The sequence below is a fragment of the Citrus clementina genome, unplaced genomic scaffold (genome assembly GCF_000493195.1).
Source record: "Citrus clementina cultivar Clemenules unplaced genomic scaffold, Citrus_clementina_v1.0 scaffold_7, whole genome shotgun sequence".
Taxonomy (NCBI): Eukaryota; Viridiplantae; Streptophyta; class Magnoliopsida; order Sapindales; family Rutaceae; genus Citrus; species Citrus x clementina.
Genome location: NW_006262075.1, coordinates 13,307,515 through 13,330,339, shown reverse-complemented (window position 1 = coordinate 13,330,339; position 22,825 = coordinate 13,307,515). Strand labels below are relative to the sequence as shown.

General features: G+C 31.7%; 3 protein-coding genes across 6 annotated transcripts; 2 read left to right on the top strand and 1 right to left on the bottom strand.

Annotated features, from left to right (window-relative positions):
• Positions 1-1,901: 1,901 nt before the first annotated feature.
• On the top strand, positions 1,902-7,070 carry LOC18036438 (protein NUCLEAR FUSION DEFECTIVE 4). The gene is made up of 3 exons (XM_006427419.2): positions 1,902-2,445; positions 4,990-5,888; positions 6,305-7,070. The coding sequence occupies exons 1-3, from the start codon at positions 2,116-2,118 to the stop codon at positions 6,768-6,770; spliced, it is 1,695 nt and encodes a 564-aa protein (XP_006427482.1). The 5' UTR covers positions 1,902-2,115; the 3' UTR covers positions 6,771-7,070.
• Positions 7,071-7,460: 390 nt separating this feature from the next.
• LOC18036266 lies at positions 7,461-8,530 on the bottom strand. Its single transcript, XM_024180652.1, has 2 exons — positions 7,876-8,530; positions 7,461-7,744 (listed from the first exon to the last, which is right to left on the bottom strand). The coding sequence occupies exon 1, from the start codon at positions 8,482-8,484 to the stop codon at positions 7,879-7,881; it is 606 nt and encodes a 201-aa protein (XP_024036420.1). The 5' UTR covers positions 8,485-8,530; the 3' UTR covers positions 7,461-7,744; positions 7,876-7,878.
• A 10,772-nt stretch (positions 8,531-19,302) lies between these two features.
• Positions 19,303-22,636, top strand: LOC18036797 (zinc finger protein 830). Of its 4 annotated transcripts, none has more exons than XM_006427411.2 (8): positions 19,303-19,473; positions 19,575-19,674; positions 19,789-20,008; positions 20,314-20,599; positions 21,390-21,465; positions 21,570-21,616; positions 21,718-21,922; positions 22,224-22,636. In XM_006427411.2, the coding sequence occupies exons 1-7, from the start codon at positions 19,388-19,390 to the stop codon at positions 21,899-21,901; spliced, it is 999 nt and encodes a 332-aa protein (XP_006427474.1). In that variant the 5' UTR covers positions 19,303-19,387; the 3' UTR covers positions 21,902-21,922; positions 22,224-22,636. The 4 variants fall into 4 exon arrangements, with proteins under 4 accessions (XP_006427474.1, XP_024037089.1, XP_024037088.1 ...); XM_024181321.1 differs by having other exon boundaries at positions 20,308-20,599; positions 22,381-22,636; XM_024181320.1 differs by having other exon boundaries at positions 20,308-20,599; positions 22,301-22,636.
• The last annotated feature ends 189 nt before the right edge of the window (positions 22,637-22,825 follow it).

The window sequence follows — 22,825 nt, the reverse complement described above, 5'->3', positions numbered from 1 at the left end:
CTTCCATCTTAGAGTATGTTTAATAACTACAAGATAGTGTGAATAATTTATTTTATTATTATTTATTATTCTAATTGTGTGGTTATTAAATAGTAATTTATCCACCATAGTCACTGCTTAAATAAAATCCTCAATTTTACTCATACAAATTCCTTTTCTATCACTCCTATTACTCCATCAGTTCATCTTACTATGTTAAACCCAAACAATTAAATTAAATATTTATGAAAATTGTTTCTCAATAAATATGAAAACGATTTCTTCCAAAAAAAAAAAAGAAAAAAGAAAAACAATAGAACAGCTTCATAAATTATTCAAAAGTTACGGCTCTTTTAATCTTAAAATTGTGACAAGAAGAGAAATTGGATTTGATTACATTCATGTTCTCAATCACATAACGTGACCTAACCTTATCTCATTTACGTGTAGAAACAATGTGGCTTGCTGCCAAGACATTGACGTATAAACACCAACTACCTTTCAATTTCGACAAAACAGGGGGAAAAAAAAAATTGAAGACAAAAGACAAAACACGAATAGTTGGCTTTATATATTTTTTATTTTCTTAAATTTTTTTTAAAAAAAATGTTTCAGAATTTTTATGTGCTTTTGAAAATCGTCTATGTAAAAAAAAAAATTTCAAAAAAAATTATATCGAACAATTTGAGTTTTGAAAGTTGTAAAATTATGGGGGCTATTAATTTGCTCTGTTCAATAGCTATTTAAAACACCCACCTAAAAACACTGATAAGCTTCATAAATTTGGAGGTACAAGCCTATACATACGGTAGATTAATAAATGTGCTTGTTTTAAGTTGTTTAATCTTACTTTTTAACACTTCTTTTCTTTCTAATTAATTACAAAATTAAGACCAAATATGTCGAAGGGTAGATCTAATAATTCTGTAAATACGTGCTGGTCTAGATGGAACGAACCCACCTAAGCATTCAGAGTGATTGGTATATGTGTGAAGCATGTCTCCAATAATTCTTCAAATTTATTTGAGGACATATGGTTCCACATTGCTTACTTATCATTAATTTTGAGTGTGTCATGTTCAAATCAATCATTTTCACTTGAAAAGAAACTTTATTCTCATTATTTTTGGCTTTTCATGCTCTAAGCATCCATGTGATAAGAACAAATGATAACCTATACATGTGATGGTAGCAGTTGCCCTGAAAACCCCTTTTGGCGCACAATTCAGTCTCGTTAATGAAAAATTGATACGTGTTTTATTGCGTACCATGACGGGTGTAATGATACGTATCAGATGGAAACCCCTTTCTAATTACTTTTTGTTGTTTACTTTTAAATTCCAATCCAATTTTGTATAAAGAGGAATCACTTATTTATTCAACAAGTTATTCCTCATGATTCTCTCTAGAATTTGTAGTAAAGCTAAGTTGTGAAAATGAAGTGGTACTATTGATTTTCGCCAACACAGCAATGTTTGACATGTCCAATCTTTGTCCAGAAATGCCTAAAATCTAACTAGAAATCATAATAAATATCGAAATGAAGACTCGATAAATTTGGACTGTGTATGCTAATGACACGATCGCACGCTAATTAAGTTATTTCATCCATTTAATATTTTCCACTTTGAGGGAGAAAAACAAATCAACACACGTCTTTAGCATTTGAGATGAATAAAAATATCCCCGTTGGGAATGTTGGTGTGCATTGTAAGGCTCTTTTATCTCAACTTGATAGGTACATTATTCTTAATCAAAATATAAATTTTCCCGGGAATTTGTTAAAAAAATGTTGTTTTGCATCACATTGACTGATATTATTTCACAATTAATTAATAGAATAAAGACAGAAGACGCATGAACGCACGCAAAACTGGGATATTCATTTTCAATCTGGTTCTAGTGTTTTTACAGTTCAGTTGTTGGTAAAATCATTTAGACATTTACTGATTTCTATTTACAACACGTGCGAGCTGAGCGCCAGGCCTCCAGTCTTAAAGGCTCCAACCTTTCAGGTTTCAGCTCATCAAATCCTTCATCATTCTTCGGCTACTTGCATTCTTGTCCCAAAACAATGCTAAAAGTCTAAACTTTTAGCAAAAGAAAGCAGAAAGTTTGAAACTTTGAGAACCCAGAATGCGAAACATAGCGCTCAAGGCAGGGAGCAGGCCACCATGGGTGGGCTTGGCAGCAGCTGTGTGGGTGGAGATAGCAGCTGGGAATGCTTACAACTTCCCTTTGTACTCGCCCGCATTAAAATCAGTTCTGGGTTATAATCAGCAACAGCTCACAATATTGGGTGTGGCCAATGATATTGGAGAGAGTGTGGGACTGCTACCTGGTATTGCTTGCAACAAGTTCCCTCCTTGGGCTGTGCTTCTTGTCGGTGTTGTGCTTTGTTTCTTGGGTTATGGTGTTATTTGGCTTGCTGTTAGCCAGACTATCACTGGCCTGCCTTATTGGGTGGTAAGTATTCTCTCTTCTTTTATACGCATATTAACTTTTTGATTGCTTTTTGGAATAGAATGCATTAAGAGAATATATCAGCAAACCCAGATGGGGATTTGATTATATGGGACTTTTTGCTTGAAGGGTGAGTATAATTGTTTCTCTGACTAGATTGTTTGAGTACTCACTCGAGGGTTGATTCCATGGAACTAATAGGGGTGAGTAAGATGGATGGATTTGAAAGCAAATTGGGTTTGCTTAGGTTGGTGCTACATGGTGTTGAGTTTTTATTTTCTCTTCATTATTATTATAAGTCTGATTTTCTGAGAGTTTATGGATGTTTTGTTGACTGAATTGTGAAGTTGATTGGCTGGAACTATGCCACTAGGTTCAATGGAAGATATCATTTCAAGTTGGTGGACTTCTTTTCATGGCCATTAGAGGATTTGATCATTTGGAATTACTACTTCATGGGTATTGATAACTTTTGGATTTTGATGGCTTTGTTACTGATTCAAATTTTTGGGATGATCAGCTGGAGCTATATGTTGATAGTTAATCTCTCTGTTTTAGTGAAAATATTGAATCTCTGGCTACCTACTCAAGGATTTTGATTCTCCGTGGGCTGTGAGTTAGATTCATCTTGATCTGATTGGGAAGTGCAAATTTTGTGTGTCTGTATCTTCGTGTTCTAAGTTTGAGTGTCATAAAATTTATATGAACTTATCTTTATATTTTCTGGTCAACCAGAATTTTACAAATGCTTGATCATGGCATTTTTTGCGGTTGCAAGATCTTACTAGTTTTCTGCAAATTTGACTTTCTTAGTTTCTACAACAGTCAAATACAAGCAACTAGAGCTTGATATTAAATTAGTGAGCTAATATGAGAAAATTGTTTGTGATTTGGAATTGCTACTTGCTTACGTATGTATAAAGATGCTTTAAAAGAAAAATACAGCATTGATGTGCTCATCCACAAAGGATAAATCTGTTGAATTTAAATTTTTATTGAAAGCCTTTTCTCATTCCTTTGCCTTTAGCGTGTAGTAGCAAGTTCCGGGGAGTCTTTGTAACTACAAGTTGAAAATGAACGTATCGTGCCTTTTGATGAAATATCCCCAATTTCTGAATTTTGAGGTTTGGTCCTTGTTAATAATGGTCCATCCAATGAAAGGTAAAAAGTCTGTGAATGTTGGAATAACATATGTGCAGTAACACGCTTGTTCTCGACATATTTTGTGTGAGGGGCTTATTTAAGTGTCTCTAACTGGAGTTTTGTCAAAGCCTTTTCTTTATATCACTGTACCTGGCCTGGTAATATTGGAATGTGCAGTTGACTTTTCCTTGTGTTTTGCCGCACTGGCACCCTCATATTTGTTTTTTCAATCGTTGAGAGTGTTGACTGTTGAGGCAAACTTTGCTCCTTGCTTCTTTTTTTTTTTTTTTTTGTTTTGTGGGTGTGTGGTGCTGAGGAGTGAAAAGTCTTCTGTTCGGGATTGTCACCTGGAATGTCCATTTTGTTGATATGGGGAGATCATACCATGAAATTGTAAAAAGTTTTATCTGTGTCCTTATTGTAATGCTCCGATGTATTGTACTGTTTGAATGATAGGTCAATTCTTAATATGATCATGTTTTAAGAATTAAGACACTACATATTGTCTGCAATACCTTGAATCTTTGGTTTGGTGACCATTGTGCATAGACTAGGTTTATTATATGTCTGACATATTCATCTACTCAGTGTGTTGGCGGGTATAGGGAAGAAAGCTGTATATTTATCCTTACCACTTCAAATCCTGGTTATCATCATAGCAAAGGGTTCGACAATCATCCAGTCCTGTGATAGCTGTTGTTTCAAGACTGATTGTTTTCTTCCCTCTTTTCTGATTTCATTACACTGTACCTTTTGCACTGAGCTATTTAGATGTGGTTCGTTAAATTCATTTTGTTTTGTACAAAAGGATTATTTATCTCATGTATTGGAAAAGAATAGTTGCTACTTTGCTGTCCATCCTCCAGCTAGGGTTAGATTACCGTAGATGTTTAAGCTTGTGTTGCATTTGTTTTCACTTACTGCATATTCGGGACACAGAATTACCAAGATTTCCCAAGAAGTGTTATTTGGACCAACACGAAGTCATATTTTCTCAACTTTTCATTGTTGTTCATGATAAAGAAAGTTAAGAGATGGTAAAGTGTAGGTGCTGAGTGAGAATGAGTTTATGGTACCAGGTTTTTTCATGCATATATTGAATATACATGCATCTTAGGAAAGATATCTTACGTTGAATTTTTCTGAAAGATTTTTTCCCCATTTTATGCTAATCCAAGATATGTAAACTTCTCGACCAAAACCTCCTGATGAGATGGAAGTAATTGCATGATGCTAATCTTTGAGAAATGTGTTTGTAAATTAGCATTAGTTCATTCAAAAAGATACCTTTTTTGGTTCAACACTTTGTTTTCAGGCATTTTAGCTGTTAGGGCCGGTCTCTTGGTATGAATGTGCCACTTTTAGCATATGTGCTCATAATCTTTGTTGTCAATATTATGGCAGTTATGGATTGCACTTGTTGTTGCTACTAATAGCAATGCATGGTTTGGAACAGCAGTGCTAGTAACTAACATGAGGAATTTCCCCCTCAGTAGAGGTACTGTTGCTGGCATCCTCAAAGGTTATGCTGGGATTGCTGCTGCAATATATACCGTGTTATACAATATGGTGCTTCAGAATTCTGCAACAACACTCCTTCTGTTCCTTGCACTTGGGATTCCTTTAATCTGCTTAGTCACAACATACTTCATCCGGGCATGTACACCAGCTTCCGGAGAAGACTCTTCAGAGCATGGTCATTTTGTTTTCACCCAAGCTGCAAGCGTTTTTCTTGCTATCTATGTTGTTGCAATTTCAATAACAAGCGATTATGTTTCTCTAAGCGATGCTCTTTCCTACATATTAGTTGCCATAATGGTTGTATTTATGCTGTCTCCATTGGCAATTCCTGTCAAAATGACCCTTTTCCCTGCTACCAAGAAACGTATTCGTTCGGCCGGCTCTTCAGACAGTTTGGCTCAAGAAGGGGGTGATTCAACCCAAACAGATCCTTTGTTGACACCATCTTCATCTGCTGCATATCTTGGAAGTTTTTACGAGACTGAAGATTTCTCAGATGTGGAGATACTTCTTGCCATAGGGGAGGGGGCAGTGAAGGAGAAACGGAGACCCAGGAGAGGGGAGGATTTCAAATTAGGTGAAGCTTTTGTTAAGGCTGATTTCTGGCTTCTTTGGTTTGTATACTTTCTAGGTGTTGGAGCTGGAGTCACAGTTCTCAACAATTTGGCACAAATTGGGGTTGCATTAGGAGTCAATGATACTACAGAATTGCTTTGTCTTTTCAGCTTGTGCAATTTTGCTGGTCGCCTTGGCTCGGGTGTGCTGTCCGAACACTATGTCAGGTCATTACTCTTTTGCTCTTACTTAAGAAGCATTAAACTGGGTAGAAAATGCAAATGTTTTCTTGTTTTGTTTGAAAAGTTCCAAACCACAGTTGAAGTTTTTGTGTCAGCATACATGACATGATTTCACCTTGTTACAATTTAAAGTTCTTATACTGTGCAGTTTACATGGATTCTTTCACCTCCTTTATTTTCGCTCTCACTGAGTCATGTTGCCTTTTATTTAGTATCTAAAAACCTTAGGAAGTGCATCCTGGCAATAATTTGCTTAATTTTCGAAAGATGATTGTGGTTTCTTGACAATTTTTTGAATTCTGTCTTCAAAACAAAATTCCAACCATATTTTTGTTTGATGTGATACTATGGGACTGTTGGAAGATCTTCTACAATTTCATTTGGAATTATCATAATTGCAGATCAAAAGCAATTCCTCGGACAGTTTGGATTACGTGCACGCATATTATGATGATCTTGACATTCCTCCTGTATGCATCAGCTCTCAGCGGTACCCTCTATGCTGCGACTGTACTGCTTGGAGTCTGCTATGGCGTCATATACTCTTTGATGGTTCCAACTGCCTCCGAGCTTTTTGGCTTGAAACATTTTGGCCTTATTTATAACTTCATACTGCTGGGAAATCCTATTGGTGCGCTCCTTTTCTCCGGACTGCTTGCCGGTAAACTATACGATGCAGAAGCTACCAAGCAGGGAAGTTCCACCTGCATAGGTGCTGAGTGCTTCAGGCTTACCTTCCTGGTCCTAGCTGGAGTCTGTGGGCTAGGCACCATCTTGAGCATAATTTTGACAATCAGAATCCGACCTGTTTACCAGATGCTATACGCCGGAGGCTCGTTTCGCGTGCCTCAACCATCAGACCACTGAAATTTACAGAATATAATGATTATCAATAAAATCCAGGCATGCCTATTTTTGGGTTGGTCTGTCCACCAATCTTATTTTTTGCTCTCTAGGAAGCAGATTGCGGCTTGCATTGGCTATATATATGATGTTGTTGCATATTATCTGGGTGAGTCAGTGGCCAGTGAGTACTGTGAAACAATGGCCAAGATTTTGTGGATACATAGTTAAAACATCCCATGATGCTGTACTTTAAACAGGAGCATGTGCACCCTCCTGAATTAGATGCTATTGATCAATATAATATAATTGAGCTTCTTCCTTCCCCAAGAGTAATTTATAATTTACAATTTTTCTTTCTGACGTCTTATTTTGCATTAGGATCGTACTTCAATGTATTCTTTGGATCATAAACTAATTGTATACGTTGTAAATATTATTGCAACATGAAGTAATAGAAATTTACCAATGTAAAAATTCTCAGTAAATGGAACCTTTTAAACCCGGACATTTCTTTGTCGTTCATAAATATAAAATATGCGGACGCTCCCATTTGTGCTTTTTTAAATTTTTGGTCAAAATACAGCTGCCAAAATCCAATATTAAATATGTTTACACTTCAATAAAAGTGACAACACTATCAAAAGAGTCAAGATTCACCCAAAACAAATATATCTGAATATTTCTGCCAAAACAAATATATCTGAATATTTCTGCCAGTACAAATTTTCAGTATTTTCAACCCAAAAAACGGATACAGATACAATTCTTGCTACGTATTTGCACATATGTAACACAAATTCTTTTCAAAAAGACACTAAGGACTAGTGCATTCTTGTCTATCAAAGGTAAAAAGAAAAAAAGATTATAGCATACAAAAGCTAAGTGGAGACAGCTTGATTGCCGAAACAGACCCTTGCTGCCCAAGTCTTCATTTTTATCTTGACCCACCACTAAAGTAAAAGATCAATTCAATGATCTTCTTCTTTAACACACCCCTATAAATTAAGTAAAAATTTAATAAAAAAATAAAAATAAAAATCTGGTGGAAGAACCCCAAAAACCCATCTCTCACCATTACAATCTAAAATCAAATTCAGAACAAAATATTGAAAAGAAAAAATTTGACCTTTCATGTGGGTTTCAAGTTCTGAAACATTGTGTCCCATCTGATCTCTTCAACTCCTGTTGACCAATACCGATCATCATCTGCAACCTCGTGATGATCATGATCATGTTCATGATGATCATAACCATTCATCTTCTCCTCCTTATTATGATCATAACTAAATACAGGGCTTGAAAAACTATTGACCCTTCCACTGGTGAGGAGCAGTCTTCCGGGTTTAGGCAGCATCAACTTCTTGTTCCTCTTCAACATGGCACTTCTCCATCTTGTGCCATAACTAGGCTTATTAGGCACAACAACAAGAGCTGTAGATGAATCTTCTCTTCGAACCCAAGTCCTCAAATACTTAGCAAGAGATCTTTTTGTTCTCTTGATAGCAACTATGAGCCTTGACACAGGCTTTGGACCAGCTGCTCCCTTTTCTTTTCTTGCCAGCTTGAGGATCTCTAGCCTGTGCTTGGCTATAGATATGCCCATGCTTTGAAGAAACTCATGGTTGAAATAAGCTATGTCTTCTTCTTCTAGCTCATTGTGAGCAAAAGCAAGGCCGTATTCATACACGAGAGTTGGCTCCAAGCCAGTTTTAGAGAGCCATGAAAACCAGTCCATGACTCTTTGAAGTGTAATGAAATGAATGTGTGATGCGTGTTGAAAGTTTGAGAGATATGAGTGTCTATATATATATAAAGAAGGAAAAGGGGAAATGGTTTTTTTTTTTTAAATAATAAATAATTTTTTTTTTGTGCCCCTACGGATGAGAGAGTCTTAAATGGGATGCATGTGCATAATAAATAAATAAATAAAAACATACAGAAATGATTTAGTGCAGTGAAACAATTTAATTCACTGATGAGTAACTGGACATATGACGTAATTTTATAATTTTATTTGAATAATATTGAAATTGTGGATCAATCAAATAATTTTAATATTAGTACGGCTCATTATAATAGTAGTAACATTACTCAATAATAGTAACATAATCAAATAATTTTGTTATATATATATTTTTCTATCTTCCATTTTATGATATGGTTGTTGAAACTTGAGAATGAATAAAGCAGAAAGAAAAGTTTGAAGTGGGGTTTGCATGGCCAAATGGCAATGTTAACACCAAAAAATGTGATCAAGGAGTGTGAGCGAAGGATTGTTAATTCTTGGAGAGAAAATGGATTGCCATCAATCACGCTATGGGAAAAGAGTAACGTGTATGGACCCCCCACTACTTCTGTTTTTGTGGAAAATTTTGGAATAAAAATTTCAAACAAGGCAACTCGACTTGTGGAAAAGATGGGTTCTCTGGTTTTTAGTTTAACTACAAGCAACTCCCTTTGAATCAATGCTACCAACTGACTTGAATGACAAATTTTATTAATTAGCTCTAACTCATCAACTACTAATCCTGCTTAAAGAAGCTATTCAATTTCTTCCGTTGCTTTAAGACCATATTGAATAACGTGTGAAAAGCATGGTTTCATGGTTAAGATCCATTGAGTTTCTAGATTAATTAATCTCACCTAACAGAAGTAGATTGGGTTATTGCTAGGTCCGTCCTAGGCTTAGGCTTAACTTAGGAAAATAAAAGAAAGAAGAAATTAGTTTTGCAAATTGACATGGGAAAATTTCAAATTTTGTTTTTAATTTTAGAAAACAATTACTAGTTAATTATGATGTCTTATAATATCAATGATAAACTTGATCAAGAAACTACTTTATACAAATTGGTCGGTTTAAATATGAGGGAGGTTTGAAGATATACAATAAAAATAAGATGACTTGTTTAACATAAAATTTAATTGTTAATTATCATTGTATTAGGTGTTGTCCGCCATCACTAACTAATTAATTACCACTTTATTATATTTGAACGCGTTATCATAAAAATTAAAAGCAAAAAGGAAAAGAGTTGACATCACAGCTTTGCCTTAATTTAATTCTTAAATCCTTACGACTCCCGAAGAAAAACTTTATTACATATGAATTTCTTGCATTTTTTTTTGCAGTGATTCATTTATTAATATTTGATAAAAAAAAATGTCTCCGTTTGGTTTCTATAAATATATATAATGTAATTGATTAATTAGGTTGAATTTGGAAAAGAAATTAATTCTTACCCATATACTGTTATTAAAATACATATGGCAAAATTTTTTTAAAATCTTTAAAAACTCACTTGAATCTAATTTTGTTGAATTTATAATAAGATTACAAACATGTAATTTATTTCTTTTAAAATAATTGTAATTTAATTGTATTAGTTGCAGGCTTGCTGCCTGCCATCACGTATAAGACTATTTTATTATTATCTTGATTAGCCTAAAAATAATATAAAGTAATCCTTCAGTTGAAAGCTTAAAGTGTTGACAATTTAACTTAATTATGCCGAAGTATATAATCTATATGCTGAAAGAAATTTAAAACCTTGTAATATTGGTTTCCTAAGGGTTGAGAATTTCTAATCCCTTGGGTTTTTTTTTTCTAAATAAAAAAAGGTCGATGACAGAGTATAGATTCATGATATAAAAATTATTTTTGTTACATACACGCACGCACACACAAAGAATTCAAGATTAAAGGTGTAAAATGAGTCGGATCAAAATGACACTAATGAGCCTAATACTGAGAAGAAAAAAAATTACAACTCAATTCAGAAATTGATGAAATTAAGAATGATGAAGGGATCTAATTTTTTTACATGAGAGAACTCACAGATAAGTTTATAATCATTACAATTGAAAAAAAAAATTGCGAGATTCAGAGACGGATTGCTAATGATGCCCAGATTGAAAGCATGCAAAAATAAAGATAAAGCCTTAATTAGACTAACTCCTAAGGAACATAATCATCATTAATTTGACGCCCAAATTATCACAGACAGCCCGGCCGCCTTACCAAAGACATAATTTCTTTTATATATCTTGTAATCAATAATTTAATACAAAATATTTCAAAAATAGTTAACAAAAATAAAGTAAAAATAGAAAAAAAAAATGGTAGATACGACTCTTTTGTTTGTGGCTCCATAACAATTGGGATATTTGGTATCTAGTTTTGTTACTTAATTAATGACTTTAAATCACTTTCAGTACTAAGCACTATCTCAAAACCACATCTTTTAAAAGTGTTTTGTTGGTTATTCAATTTTCTTCCACATTCACATGCATATCTATCAATTGTGTATTTTACTTTTTGTTGCTTATTAAACCTTGTCAATTCATTCTATTTAATTTATGGCTTCAGCACCAAGCATAACTGTTTCAAAAGCACTTCTTTATAAAAGTGTTTTGTCTGTTTTTCCAATTTTCACCCACATTCACATGCATGCATAGATGGATTACATTTTGGACTCAAATTCCCACGGCCTCACTAGTGACTTGTGAGTGTGGAGTACTATTTGCACGTGAGCGACAAATGTTGTTTTTTTTTACTTTTTTTTAAGTGAAAGAACAATGGTGAGAACTTTAAACTATAATTTTTTTTTTAAAAAAGGAATTAATTGGCTGTTAAACCCTTCTATTATTTCTTTTTTAGCTCATGTGAAGAAGAATCTTTTCAATGGCTAGAGATTTAGATTGCACCATAACAGAGCTATCTAATTAGGATCCATTTAATTAACAAAGATTTCTTATCATTTATAATGAAACAAACCGTAAAGCTAAATTAGAATATTTTTTTTGAAATATTAAAATCCCTCAAATACTTCTTGGAAAACAAAAAAAAAAGTTTACCTAATATATATTTGAAAAAGAATAGTCTCAAACACAAACATATCTTTAAAATTTGTTGATTTCTATTGTACATAAATCGAGTTTAATTGAGATCCCACATGATCAGTTCATTCACGTTGCACGCTTATGGAGACCCATGCAATTTTGAGATAATAAATACAAGCTCTTTTTGTCGTTGCCATTCCTAAATAAAATGATCATTCAAATGCCCAGTACGTGTGGGCATAATCAATACTGCCTACTAGCCAACAGTATTGGGATCAATTCTTGTCCAAGTTAAGTTAGTTTTTCATTTCTTGTTTGCTTATAATAATGCAAATTTCAACAAAATAAACTTTTTTAAAAAAAAATAGACCACTTCCTTTACTGATGTATTTAGAATCAAATTCGAATAACTATAAATCCTACTGTGTGTGGTTATATATATATATATATGAGTAGTTTTCTAGTCTGGGATCATAAAGTGCAGGAAACGTACGAGAAAACTTTAAAACCGTGGGGTTTTAAAGGCTTAAAACTTAAAGCGCTTAAACCGCACGGTTTATGTATTTTCCCGGACGTTCCCGCACTTTAAAATTCTGAATTGGAACATTTCTCATATATATATATAATCTTCTCTAGTGCAGACGCCTTCATTTTTTTTTCATGCAAACACGTTGCTAAGCTATGAATTTAATAGAGTCAGATTTTAATACTATAAAACCGCACATCCTAACAAAGTGTCTGCATTAAGAAAATGAAGATGCCCACACTTGAGAATGTGTGTGTGTATGAGATCTGTTAAGAGAAATAATTATGAAAAAGAAAATCATAACAATTACAAACTACACAAAAGTTGCCCTCTTTTTCATAGCGATTTACCCCTCACAAAGATGCACTGAGAAACAAAACAAACTGGTTGTAAACCAGCTAAGAGACGCTTTCATCGGGACCATACCACCTTTCGTGGCTAGGAAATTCCTTATTTAAATTTAAGTAATAGCTCATCTAGAGAATCCCTGACACACACAGAGACACACGCACATGCACGCGCGCGCACACACACACGTACACTCACATATAGAGACTACGTTATGTATACTGGGGTTCATGTGGGAAATCCTAACAGAATTTGATATTTAATATTAGTAAATTTGTTAATATAATGCATCCAGGGGTTAAGTTGAGTAATTTTCAAATAGTTTTATTTAATTGACTACTTTAATTCGAATTCTAAATGACGGAATTTGATATTTAATATTAGTAAATTTGTAATGTAATGCATCCAGGAGTTAAACTGAGTAACTTTTAAATAGTTTTATTTAGTTCACCACTCAAATTCGAATTCTGAATGAGTAAGGGACTAAAAAACCATTACCTTACCTTTAAAAAAAATTGTTGATACAATATTTCAAAAAAAGAAACGCTCATACAATTTTTATAGTATTTTTTAAATTTATTTTTGATAAGTGTGGAATGGATGTGATCGATATATTTAGTAATAGACAAACAAACACAACTGCTCTATACATAATTAACTATAACATTTACATCAATATTATTGTATTTTAGTGATAAATATAATGAGTGGTAAGCCAATATTATTTATTTTGAAAAAAGAAATCCCACATCAATGTTAGTCACTCACGTTGATTTACAATTGGTTTGGTAACTAGTGATGTTGCTTGTTATGGACACTAATTAATTAAAATTATTTTAAGAGAAGTTCACTAATTGCATGCTTTCATCATCTTTTGCACCTAATTAGTGATTTTCAAACATAAAACTAAATGAAGTTAGTTAACAGGTGATGATTTTGATGCTTTTACTCTATATGCATGCGAATGTAATTTGTTCCTAACTATATATTAGAAATGTTGCAGTCCGAAATTTTAAAGTGTAGAAACGTCTGAGAAAATATATAAATCGTACTATTTAAACGCTTTAAATTTTAAGTCTTTAGAACCTGCAGTTTTAAAGTTTTTCCGAATATTTTCTGCACTTTATGATCTGAACTAGAAAACTACTCGTATATATATAATCTCTGAAATAATTAAACAATCAATACAGCTAAACAAAACCTTCTACAAATTAACTTCAATTAATTAATAAATTCATGCGATGAACCTGCAATGAGAGTGACAAATGATCAATGGCAGTTATCAAACTGTTTGTAGCGCGAGTCACGTGGGTTGGAAGTTTGGAATTTAATCATTTGAGTCCTTATCTGTTTTGATAAATGCTAATTGCACTTGTAAGATCTTTTCTGCCGACAGTTTTTTTGGACACTTTAGCGTGTACGTATCATTATTCTATGGATATAATATGCTTGTACTTTGTTGATGAATTATTGTCTTATATAACTGTATTTTTGTCTAAGCACCAAAACAACAATAGTTGTGTTACACATAGTATTGTGACATAGTTATTTAGGGCCGGTTTAATATTGTTTTTAATTTTTTCTTAATGAAGAATGAATGAATGATACTTGTTCATTAATTTAAAAATATGTTTGATAATGTGTTTCTATAATTGTAACCAATCATAGGCGGACCCAAGACTTAATATTACTCTAGGCTAAATTTTAAAATTTATATTTTGAAGTGAACATAAAAATTTATAAGTAGAAAAATGTACATTAAATAAAGAGAAACACCAAGAACTTTATCCCTCTAAATATGTACTATATACAAAAATAATTATAAAAAGAGTAGAAAATAAAAGACAACTCAAATATGAAAACACTACTTTTTAATTATAGAATCTGAAATTTCAACATATAATAACATGTAATTATATAAGGATTAAAAATTCAATTAATAATTTCAAATTAAAATAGATCAATACGTGTAGTTACAATCAATTAAAAATTACAAATGAAACTTTTATGTTTGAAGTGAAATACTAAATTAACAGAACTAATAAATTAAACAATTAAAATTTATTCATCATTTCAAATTGTAAAAGTTATTAGTAAAAGTTTCAAAATAAACTAAACTTAATTATGCAAAAAGGAATTTGGGTGCAATTATTTCTTTGTCAGGCGCTTTGCCTCTCTTTAAAGAACTAGATGTTAATTATTCTTCTATCAAAAGCTTCTTAAAATACTCAAATTTTATTTTCTAACTTGTTCTCTTAGTTTTTTTAAACTAATAAATAAAATCTGAAAATTCACATAAAAATTTTATGAAAATATTGATAATTGTTATTATATGTTGTTTCTGTAAGTACTTTTAATACTAATGACGATGTTATATTACATTGATAGATTTTTTTTCAATTAGAAGTTTTTTAAAATAAATTAAAGCAATAATCAAATTTTAGCTCCCTAATTTTTCAATCTATTCAATAAATATGTAATTTAATCATTTTATAAAATAAGTCACTAATTGCAATTGAAAATAATATAATTGAATTAGGACATATTTGTAAATAAAAATAAAAACTCTATTGTTATATAAAATTGATGAAAACATTAGGGTAATTTAGTTAGGGACATATTTGAATATAAAATAAAAACTCTATTGGTGTACTAAATTGATGAAAACATAAAGGTAATTGAGTTAGAGACATATTTGAATATAAAATAAAATCTCTATTGTTATACTAAATTGATGAAAATATAAGGGTGATTGAGTAAGGGACATATATGAAAATAAAATAAAACTCTATTATTTTCCTAAATTAATGAAAAAGTAAGGGGTATAAACAATTGTTTCTGGACTAAACCGGGCTGTCAGCCCGGTTAGCCCACGTGTAGGTCCGCCACCGCTTGTAACAAGAAAAATAGAATTTGAAAAAGATGTATTTGATAGAATATTCTAAAGGAGAAATGTGAGAAGAAAACATGAAAAATGGTGATAAATATTGGCGTTTTTCATCTTTTTCTTCGGAAAATGTAAGGCCATGGCCATCATTTTCATTTATAGAGTATAATATTCCTAGAACGCTTTTATCCAATCTGTTTTTATCATTCTTATTTTTAAAAAATAAAAAATAGTAATTTGTAAAACAAGTGATGACATAGTTACAAATTATTTTGTACAAGATGACGTGGTATAAATTTACTAGTTAGATGAAAAAAAAAATCATGTGAATCAAAATCTCCTAATCTAATCTTTCCTAAATTTTGTATAAAATCATGAGACGTGTTATTTTTTAAGTCTTTCTAAGACTAACGTGATGTTTGTTTTTTTGTTTGAAATCTAAATAAATGTGAATTAGTCTAAATTTTGAATAGAGCTGTATGTCTAAATCTGAATGATATGTTTCTTTTTTTTTTTACTTGAATCACTAAAAATAAATATTAAGTTGTTTTTTTAACTTGAAAATTTTGAAAACTAATATTTTTATATTTATCCCCTTTCAAATTATAAATGTTAAACAAATAATAAATATCTTTAAGAATACAAATAAGATAATATATTATCATAATGTAAATCATTTTCAATTGAATACAACTCTTTAATATTCTATATTGAATATGTTAATCAATTGTATTATAGTTTATGATGTTTTTATATGAAAAATATTCATAAAAAATTATGAAGATAAATAAAAATGCTAATTTGAAGAAAATAAAAAAGATAAAAATAATAATAGTTACCACTACATTTTATCACAGGTAGATGGATAATAATGCTAATTATTAAATTTTATTTAGGTAAGAATAAAAATTAATTAATTAGATAGAGATATTTTAGAGAATATTTTTCAACGATTTCATTCAGACTTTTTAGAGTAAGCAAAAAGATAAAAAGTTCAACTTAATAACGTAATTACTTAATGGTTGAAAATTTTCATTAAGTGAAAAAAACAAACATACTTAAAAACTTAATTGATTAAAATTAAGTCAACTAAGTCATTAAATTAAAAAAAAAATGGCCCCTAAATCAATTAAATCACTAAGTCGAAAAAGCAAATGAACCCTAAGACTTAATTGATTTTAAACTTTTTTTACTAAAATAAAAATAAATCGTTTTCTTGCCTTATTAAAACTCTAAGATTAATGCATGTCTACGGTTATGTTTGTTTTTTTTTTTTATCTGAAATCTAAATATGTCTAAATTTAACTGAAGTCTGAATAAGTCTGAATGTAAATATCTGAATGACATGTTTATTTTTACTTTTTCAACATCTGAAGAGAAAAAATTATAAATTAGTAGTTTGACATAAATATGCTTTTAAGTGGTGCATATATTTGTTATTCACAATATATAATTTTCACAAGTTGAGTAGTTTGGTAGCATTAAAAAGAAAATATCATTGTTGACCTTAATTTAACTTTGTAGTAAAAGATGTAATTATAACATCAACTTTTATTATAAAGTCAACACTGCTATTTTATTTTTGATTCATCACAATGAACATTATTTGATTTGTTCAATATTTTAGTTTAGTTAACGCTATTATGTGAGTAAAAATTTAAAGTAATTAAAAAAATAACTTCAAGAATAATACAAAATATTAGTTTTATACATAATATTAAAAAAACATGAATTGTTAAGAGTATTTTTGAGATTTGAAATTAAAATTTTCCATTTAAACTTTAGACTTCAGATAAAAGTGGATTTTTTTCTATTTTTTCTATTCAGATAAAATTATTCGTAATAAGTTAAAAAAACAAACAACCTAAAATAAATAAATGTCTAAAAAAATTTAATTTCAGACTTCAGATTTCATACTAAAAAAACAAACAACACCTGAGTCTAACATCGCTAACTCCACTTTTTTTTTTTAGTCGGTCAATATTTCTCATTTTACTTTTCTATTGCCTTTCCTCCTATTTCATGATCACCCAATAAACTTTGATAGTCAATCAAGCATGTCAGATGTCTTGCTTTGCTTTCTTTCTTTGTTTTTTTTTTTTTATATATATTTTTATATTTTTATATTTTTTTAATTTGTCTGTCTAGGGACCCAAATTAAATGGAGAATGAGGAAGATGGAACAATATTTATGAGATTAAATTGACTGGAGACGATTGCAATTGAAAACAATAGAAATTGTCTTCAATTGATATTGTTGTCTACTTCAAGTGTCTTTAATTGTTACTGCAGACTACCGATAATAATAATGCATTCAATTTTACTCTAATTCCATGATATAAATTCTTAAAAAAATTTAAGAACTAATTGGGAACGTTTCTTGTTTGCTCAAGTTTAAACTAAAACTTTAAAGCTTGTGACATAAGAAGTAGAGAAGAAGAAGCGATGAAGAAGCAGCCGTTTGTGATGAGGTCGGTTTGAGTTTCACGCGTTTATTTAGCCAAGAAAACGATCTATTTTTCTTTTAAGAAGAAAAGTCTCAAGGTAAATTGAATCTCACCCTTAGAAAAAGACTTAAATAACCATATAATATGTGTTATGATCTTATATAGAGTTTAGGAAAGATTAAATAAGGAGAGAATTCAAATTCATCAATCGTACTACATCAATTTGTACAAATTAAATTTGTATAAAATTTTATAATTGTATTATTATTCTTGAAAAACAATAACATACGTACTAATATCTTTTATTCTGTTTACGCAAATAAGTTTGAGAACATCATCAACATCGGTTTTAGTTATTTGTAAATTAGATTATCTTTGTTAAATAGAAATGGTACCTTAAGAATAGTTTAAAAAATCCTATGGATAAACATTATTAACAATGATTAAGATCATCCACTCATAGTAACTTTTACTTTTACTAAATACATAAATGTAGTTGGTGGCCGGTTAATAAAATTAATAAAAAAATACTTAAGGTGAGTATAGAATAGCAAATTACACATATTAGTTAAGTGTCACTCTCTTAGTTTTTTTTTCACTTAAACTGATTAATTTATCTTTTATTCATTAAATTCGTTCAATTCAATCGTGTATCCACTAGTCATTAAACTCAAATGCTTTAACATTCTCTACAATAAATCTAAAAGCTTTTGCATATTCCATGAATTGATTGTTTTAATTGAGATTGATCAGTCTAAATCAAAGAGACTTGACTTGAAGCCAGAACCACGAGTTGATTTTTTGGTTTTTATTTGCGCTATCATTTCATCAATGTCTCTAATCAAATAATTATCACCCCGCATTTGGAAATTTCTTCAATCAATGCACGACAAGGGCAACATTAATGGTCATGAAATTTAAATTTTCTTATTTGTCTCACTTGGAATTTTGAAATATCTTACACAGCTTGCATAATGACCAAAACGTATGGTTAGGATTTATAATAATCCCATCATTTCTCAAATAATATTTCAAGAGTATCTATGGCGAAGTCATGACATCAAATAGATGATAAATTTTTATAAATTATGAAATTACTGATTAAATCATCTTATTTTTCAAAGGACGAAAACTCCTTCATTTTATCGACAAACAATTTATATACATTTAAATAACTCATATAAGAAGGGACTCGATTCCTCTATGTGCATTAATGAGGTCATTTTTCATATATATGATCTTAAAGTGGATTCGACTCGTATTAGACTCTTGATATTAATCTAAACAATGGTTTTGATAAACTTCTTATTGCTATTGCTAATTAGAGTTTATATAGAGTTCCAAATTTCGGGAAAGAAATGTAAAAGAGAAAGGCCCAGCCCAGCCCTTATTTTCTTTGTGTCCTTGTCTCAAACTAATGGGCTCGACCCAACATAAAACGAGGTCGGGTTACACCCGTCCAGCAGGGCCCATTTTCTTTCAATTTTCACTTGCAAATCCCTGAAAGCAATACGAAAATTAGAAGGAAACGAATCAAAATCAGTGTCGACGGGAAGACGACGAATCCCTTTCGCTTCAATCTTCGTAAAAGATGGATGCAGCGAGAAAAAAGGCGATATTTCGCGCTAAATTGAATGCCCAGAAGAAGGAGAAGCGGATAAATTCTCCTCTTGTAAGGTGAGAAAATAAAAAAAGATTTAAAAAAAAAATTTATTGAAATTTTCGTCAGATTAGTTAGTGTTATTAATGATTAGGGTTTCTTTTAAAAATTTATACAGGTATAACGAATTTGATCAACCTGTCTGTCGAGTTTGTGATGTTGTTTTGAAATCTGACTCGCAGTGGGATGCCCACCAAGCTTCTCGCAAACATCATGAGGTGCCCCAATCTTTTTCTCCTCACCGAAAACAAATTTGATTAATGGGTCAATTATTAGTGTTTCTGAGAATTTGGTCATAATTGAATTACTTGCTTATGTGTGTTGTTGGGTAGGCAATTAAAAATATCAAAGCGGGTGCTACTGGAAATAATAGTCGGATGGTGAGTGATGCTGCGAAGCCTGAGGCCGGTAGAGAGTCTTCTAGAAGTGAAAGCCGTTCAGCATCGCAAAATGCAGAGATTGAAAGCTCGGCGAAATTGGGTAAAGCTCGAACGTCTTCTGTGCTTCCTTCGAATTTCTTTGATAGTCAGGAGGCGAAGAGACCAAAAACTGGTGAGAACTTGTTTAACTTCCAAGTGATTACTAGAACATTACTTGTTTGCTGCTGGAATTGTGCAAAACGGGAACTTAATACATTTCTGAATAAGTCTCTAACGGTTGCTTTTATCGTAGTTACATTGGTTAACTTCAAAATGCTTATCTTGTTTAGAATTTTCACCGTTTACAGTTTCTTCTATTAATCTTGACATTCTAATTCATTTGCTGTTGTTATTAATAGTATTCAGTATTTGAACTAGGCTGGTTGAAACTTTGAACGTTTATTTACATGATAAAAAATAATGTACTTTTAGCCACAGATTCTGTCAAGTTGGTGGATCCTGATTCAAACAAAACGTCTGGGGTTTCTGCTAAAACTCAGGCAATGAAGTCAGTTGTCTTGGAAAATGAGATGGATGAGCTGCCTAATGGTAATGCTGTAGATGCAAAAAAGGGTCAGCCTCTCAAGGAGCATCCAGAGAAATCAAAGCAGAGTGTAGATTCGGAAGCCAAGCAAATAAAGGGAGCTCTTCCTGAAGGCTTCTTCGATAATAAAGAAGCTGATTTACTTGCACGTGGAATTAAGCCTGTTAAACCAGATGTCAAGTAAGTTCCTATTTGAGATATGTATAAATATTATTTCCAAACCTGCCAAAATATTGATAAATAGTAAATGCATTAATAGTTTCTTGTATGGTTATGTTTTGAGTGCATTAATAGTAGTGTAAGGCCTGTATTTTGTTATTCTCATGATCCTAAACATGGTGCCTCTACTTCATTTAGTTTAGAGATCGTAAAGATTCTGTAAAGAACTTTTCAATCTAGAGCTGTGCTGAGATAAGTTGTTGACTGATTCACGTTGATATGCTGCTGTTTTAATTTATAGGCTTTGGTGTTTTCCAAAAAAAAAAAAAAATTGATCAATAGTGGTTTTATATTTCTGTCTTGTCATTAATCAATAGTTTCTATTTTTAAAAAAGAAATTGCATAATTTAGGATTGCAATAAGACTATTAAGAAACAATGGCTGAAGGCGTTGCGACCAAATGTGAATTATTGTTGTTGTGATTAAGTGTGAAAATTGCGTGCTGGATAGCACATCTAATCAGTCAATAAGAAACTTCCAGTGTTAAGTTTTAGACTTCATTCTGAGTTTCGAGGAAAGAAGGGAGTGGAGAGATATATTATGATGTTTACTTACATCGTAATACAAAGGGAAATGCCAGTCCTACACCTAAAATTTCATTGCCGATTTTTATTGATTTCCCTATATACTTAGTCAATCTGCTGGCCTCTTCTACCGTTTAGATATGATGGATTTTTTTTTTCCCCTATTGTGTATTTATACAGATCTACAACTCTCTAGTAATCTTGAATTTATGTCAAATCTTGATCAGAGATGAGTACAAGGAATATGAAAAGTTGATCCAAGAGGACTTGAAACAGGTGGATGACCGTTTTGAAGAAGAGGAGGTGAGCTGTTTTTCTCCCTTTTCCCAGTCGCTGAACCATTCCTGTCTTGGGATTTACATGTCTGGAAGAGTATTAATAATCTTAAATGGACTTGTGAGATGCAGATTGATGCTGCAGAAATGATAGAAGAGTACGAATCAGTGGACCAAAAGTAAGTAGCATAATGTCAACAGCAGCAAAATATCATCTTCTATTTGTTATCTTTTTTAACTTACGAATTTTTATTTTTTATTTTTTAAAATCAATCTATAGGACGTTCAGGGAGAAAGTGGAAGCTCTAAGGAAGAAGAAAATGGAGTGGGAAGCGGCTTCCAGGTCAGCGAAAAGCAGAGGTAGTTCTGAGGTTGCTCGCAAAGAACCTACAAAAGAAGAGTTATCCAGTGACGATGATAGTGAAGAGATCTTTGCTGTTGATTGGCGGGCTCAGCACCTGTGATGTCTGCCCCCAAATTTTCTGGTAGAACTCTTTTCGTTTTTCAACTTCTTGTAGTAACTTTTATAAAAAGAGTGAGATTGGTTTGAAATTAAGTATGTTTTCACAGATCTCAATCAAAATCTAAACACCCAATTGGCATGATGGTGCATCATTTGCAATTTTTGCTCAGTTTCATTTGCTTTTCTCTATTTTTCCAGTATTAAATATGTAAATAGCTTTTGAATCCAAACCCATAACCAGTCATTTAAAATAAATTTTGCATTATCTGTTATCGATAAAGTATTTATAGTGTTATCCATTCTTGATGACTACTCTTTCTCAGTTGCGCATATCCATTGAACCAACTGTCTGTCTTGGCTAGAGTAACCAGAGTGCATCATTTCTGAAATTTTGTCACAGAAGGAGCCTTACTGCCTATGTAATCGATGGAACATAATATGTAAATAGGGCATTAACCAAGTAAATCTTTCTGTTGAAAGGCCGTTGACGGGACTTGCTGGCTTGCTCAAGAGGTTGTTCACAGCTTTACTAGGACTCGTTAACTTATGTGGACAAGTTTCACGTTAAGTTGTAAGTTAGTTATCGACGATGCAACTAAATTTTTGAATATTGATTCACTCGCGACATTCGTGCAGCTGATTGAACGATGAATAATGTAATTGGGGAATGTCTGTAATCTGTATGCGCGTCTTTAGAAATGGAGAGATGAGCAAAATGTGATGATCATTTGGGAAATATTTTTCGATTCTTAATTTTGAAAGAAATATTTGAAAAATACAGGGTTCGTTTTTCAAAATTAATATTTATGCTTGATTGTCGATATTTGACCCTAGTTTTTTTTTTCTTTTTTAAATGAAAAAAAAAACTCCTGCTGTATATATTCTATGGTACAATGAACGATACAAATTAATACTTGGAAAAGAG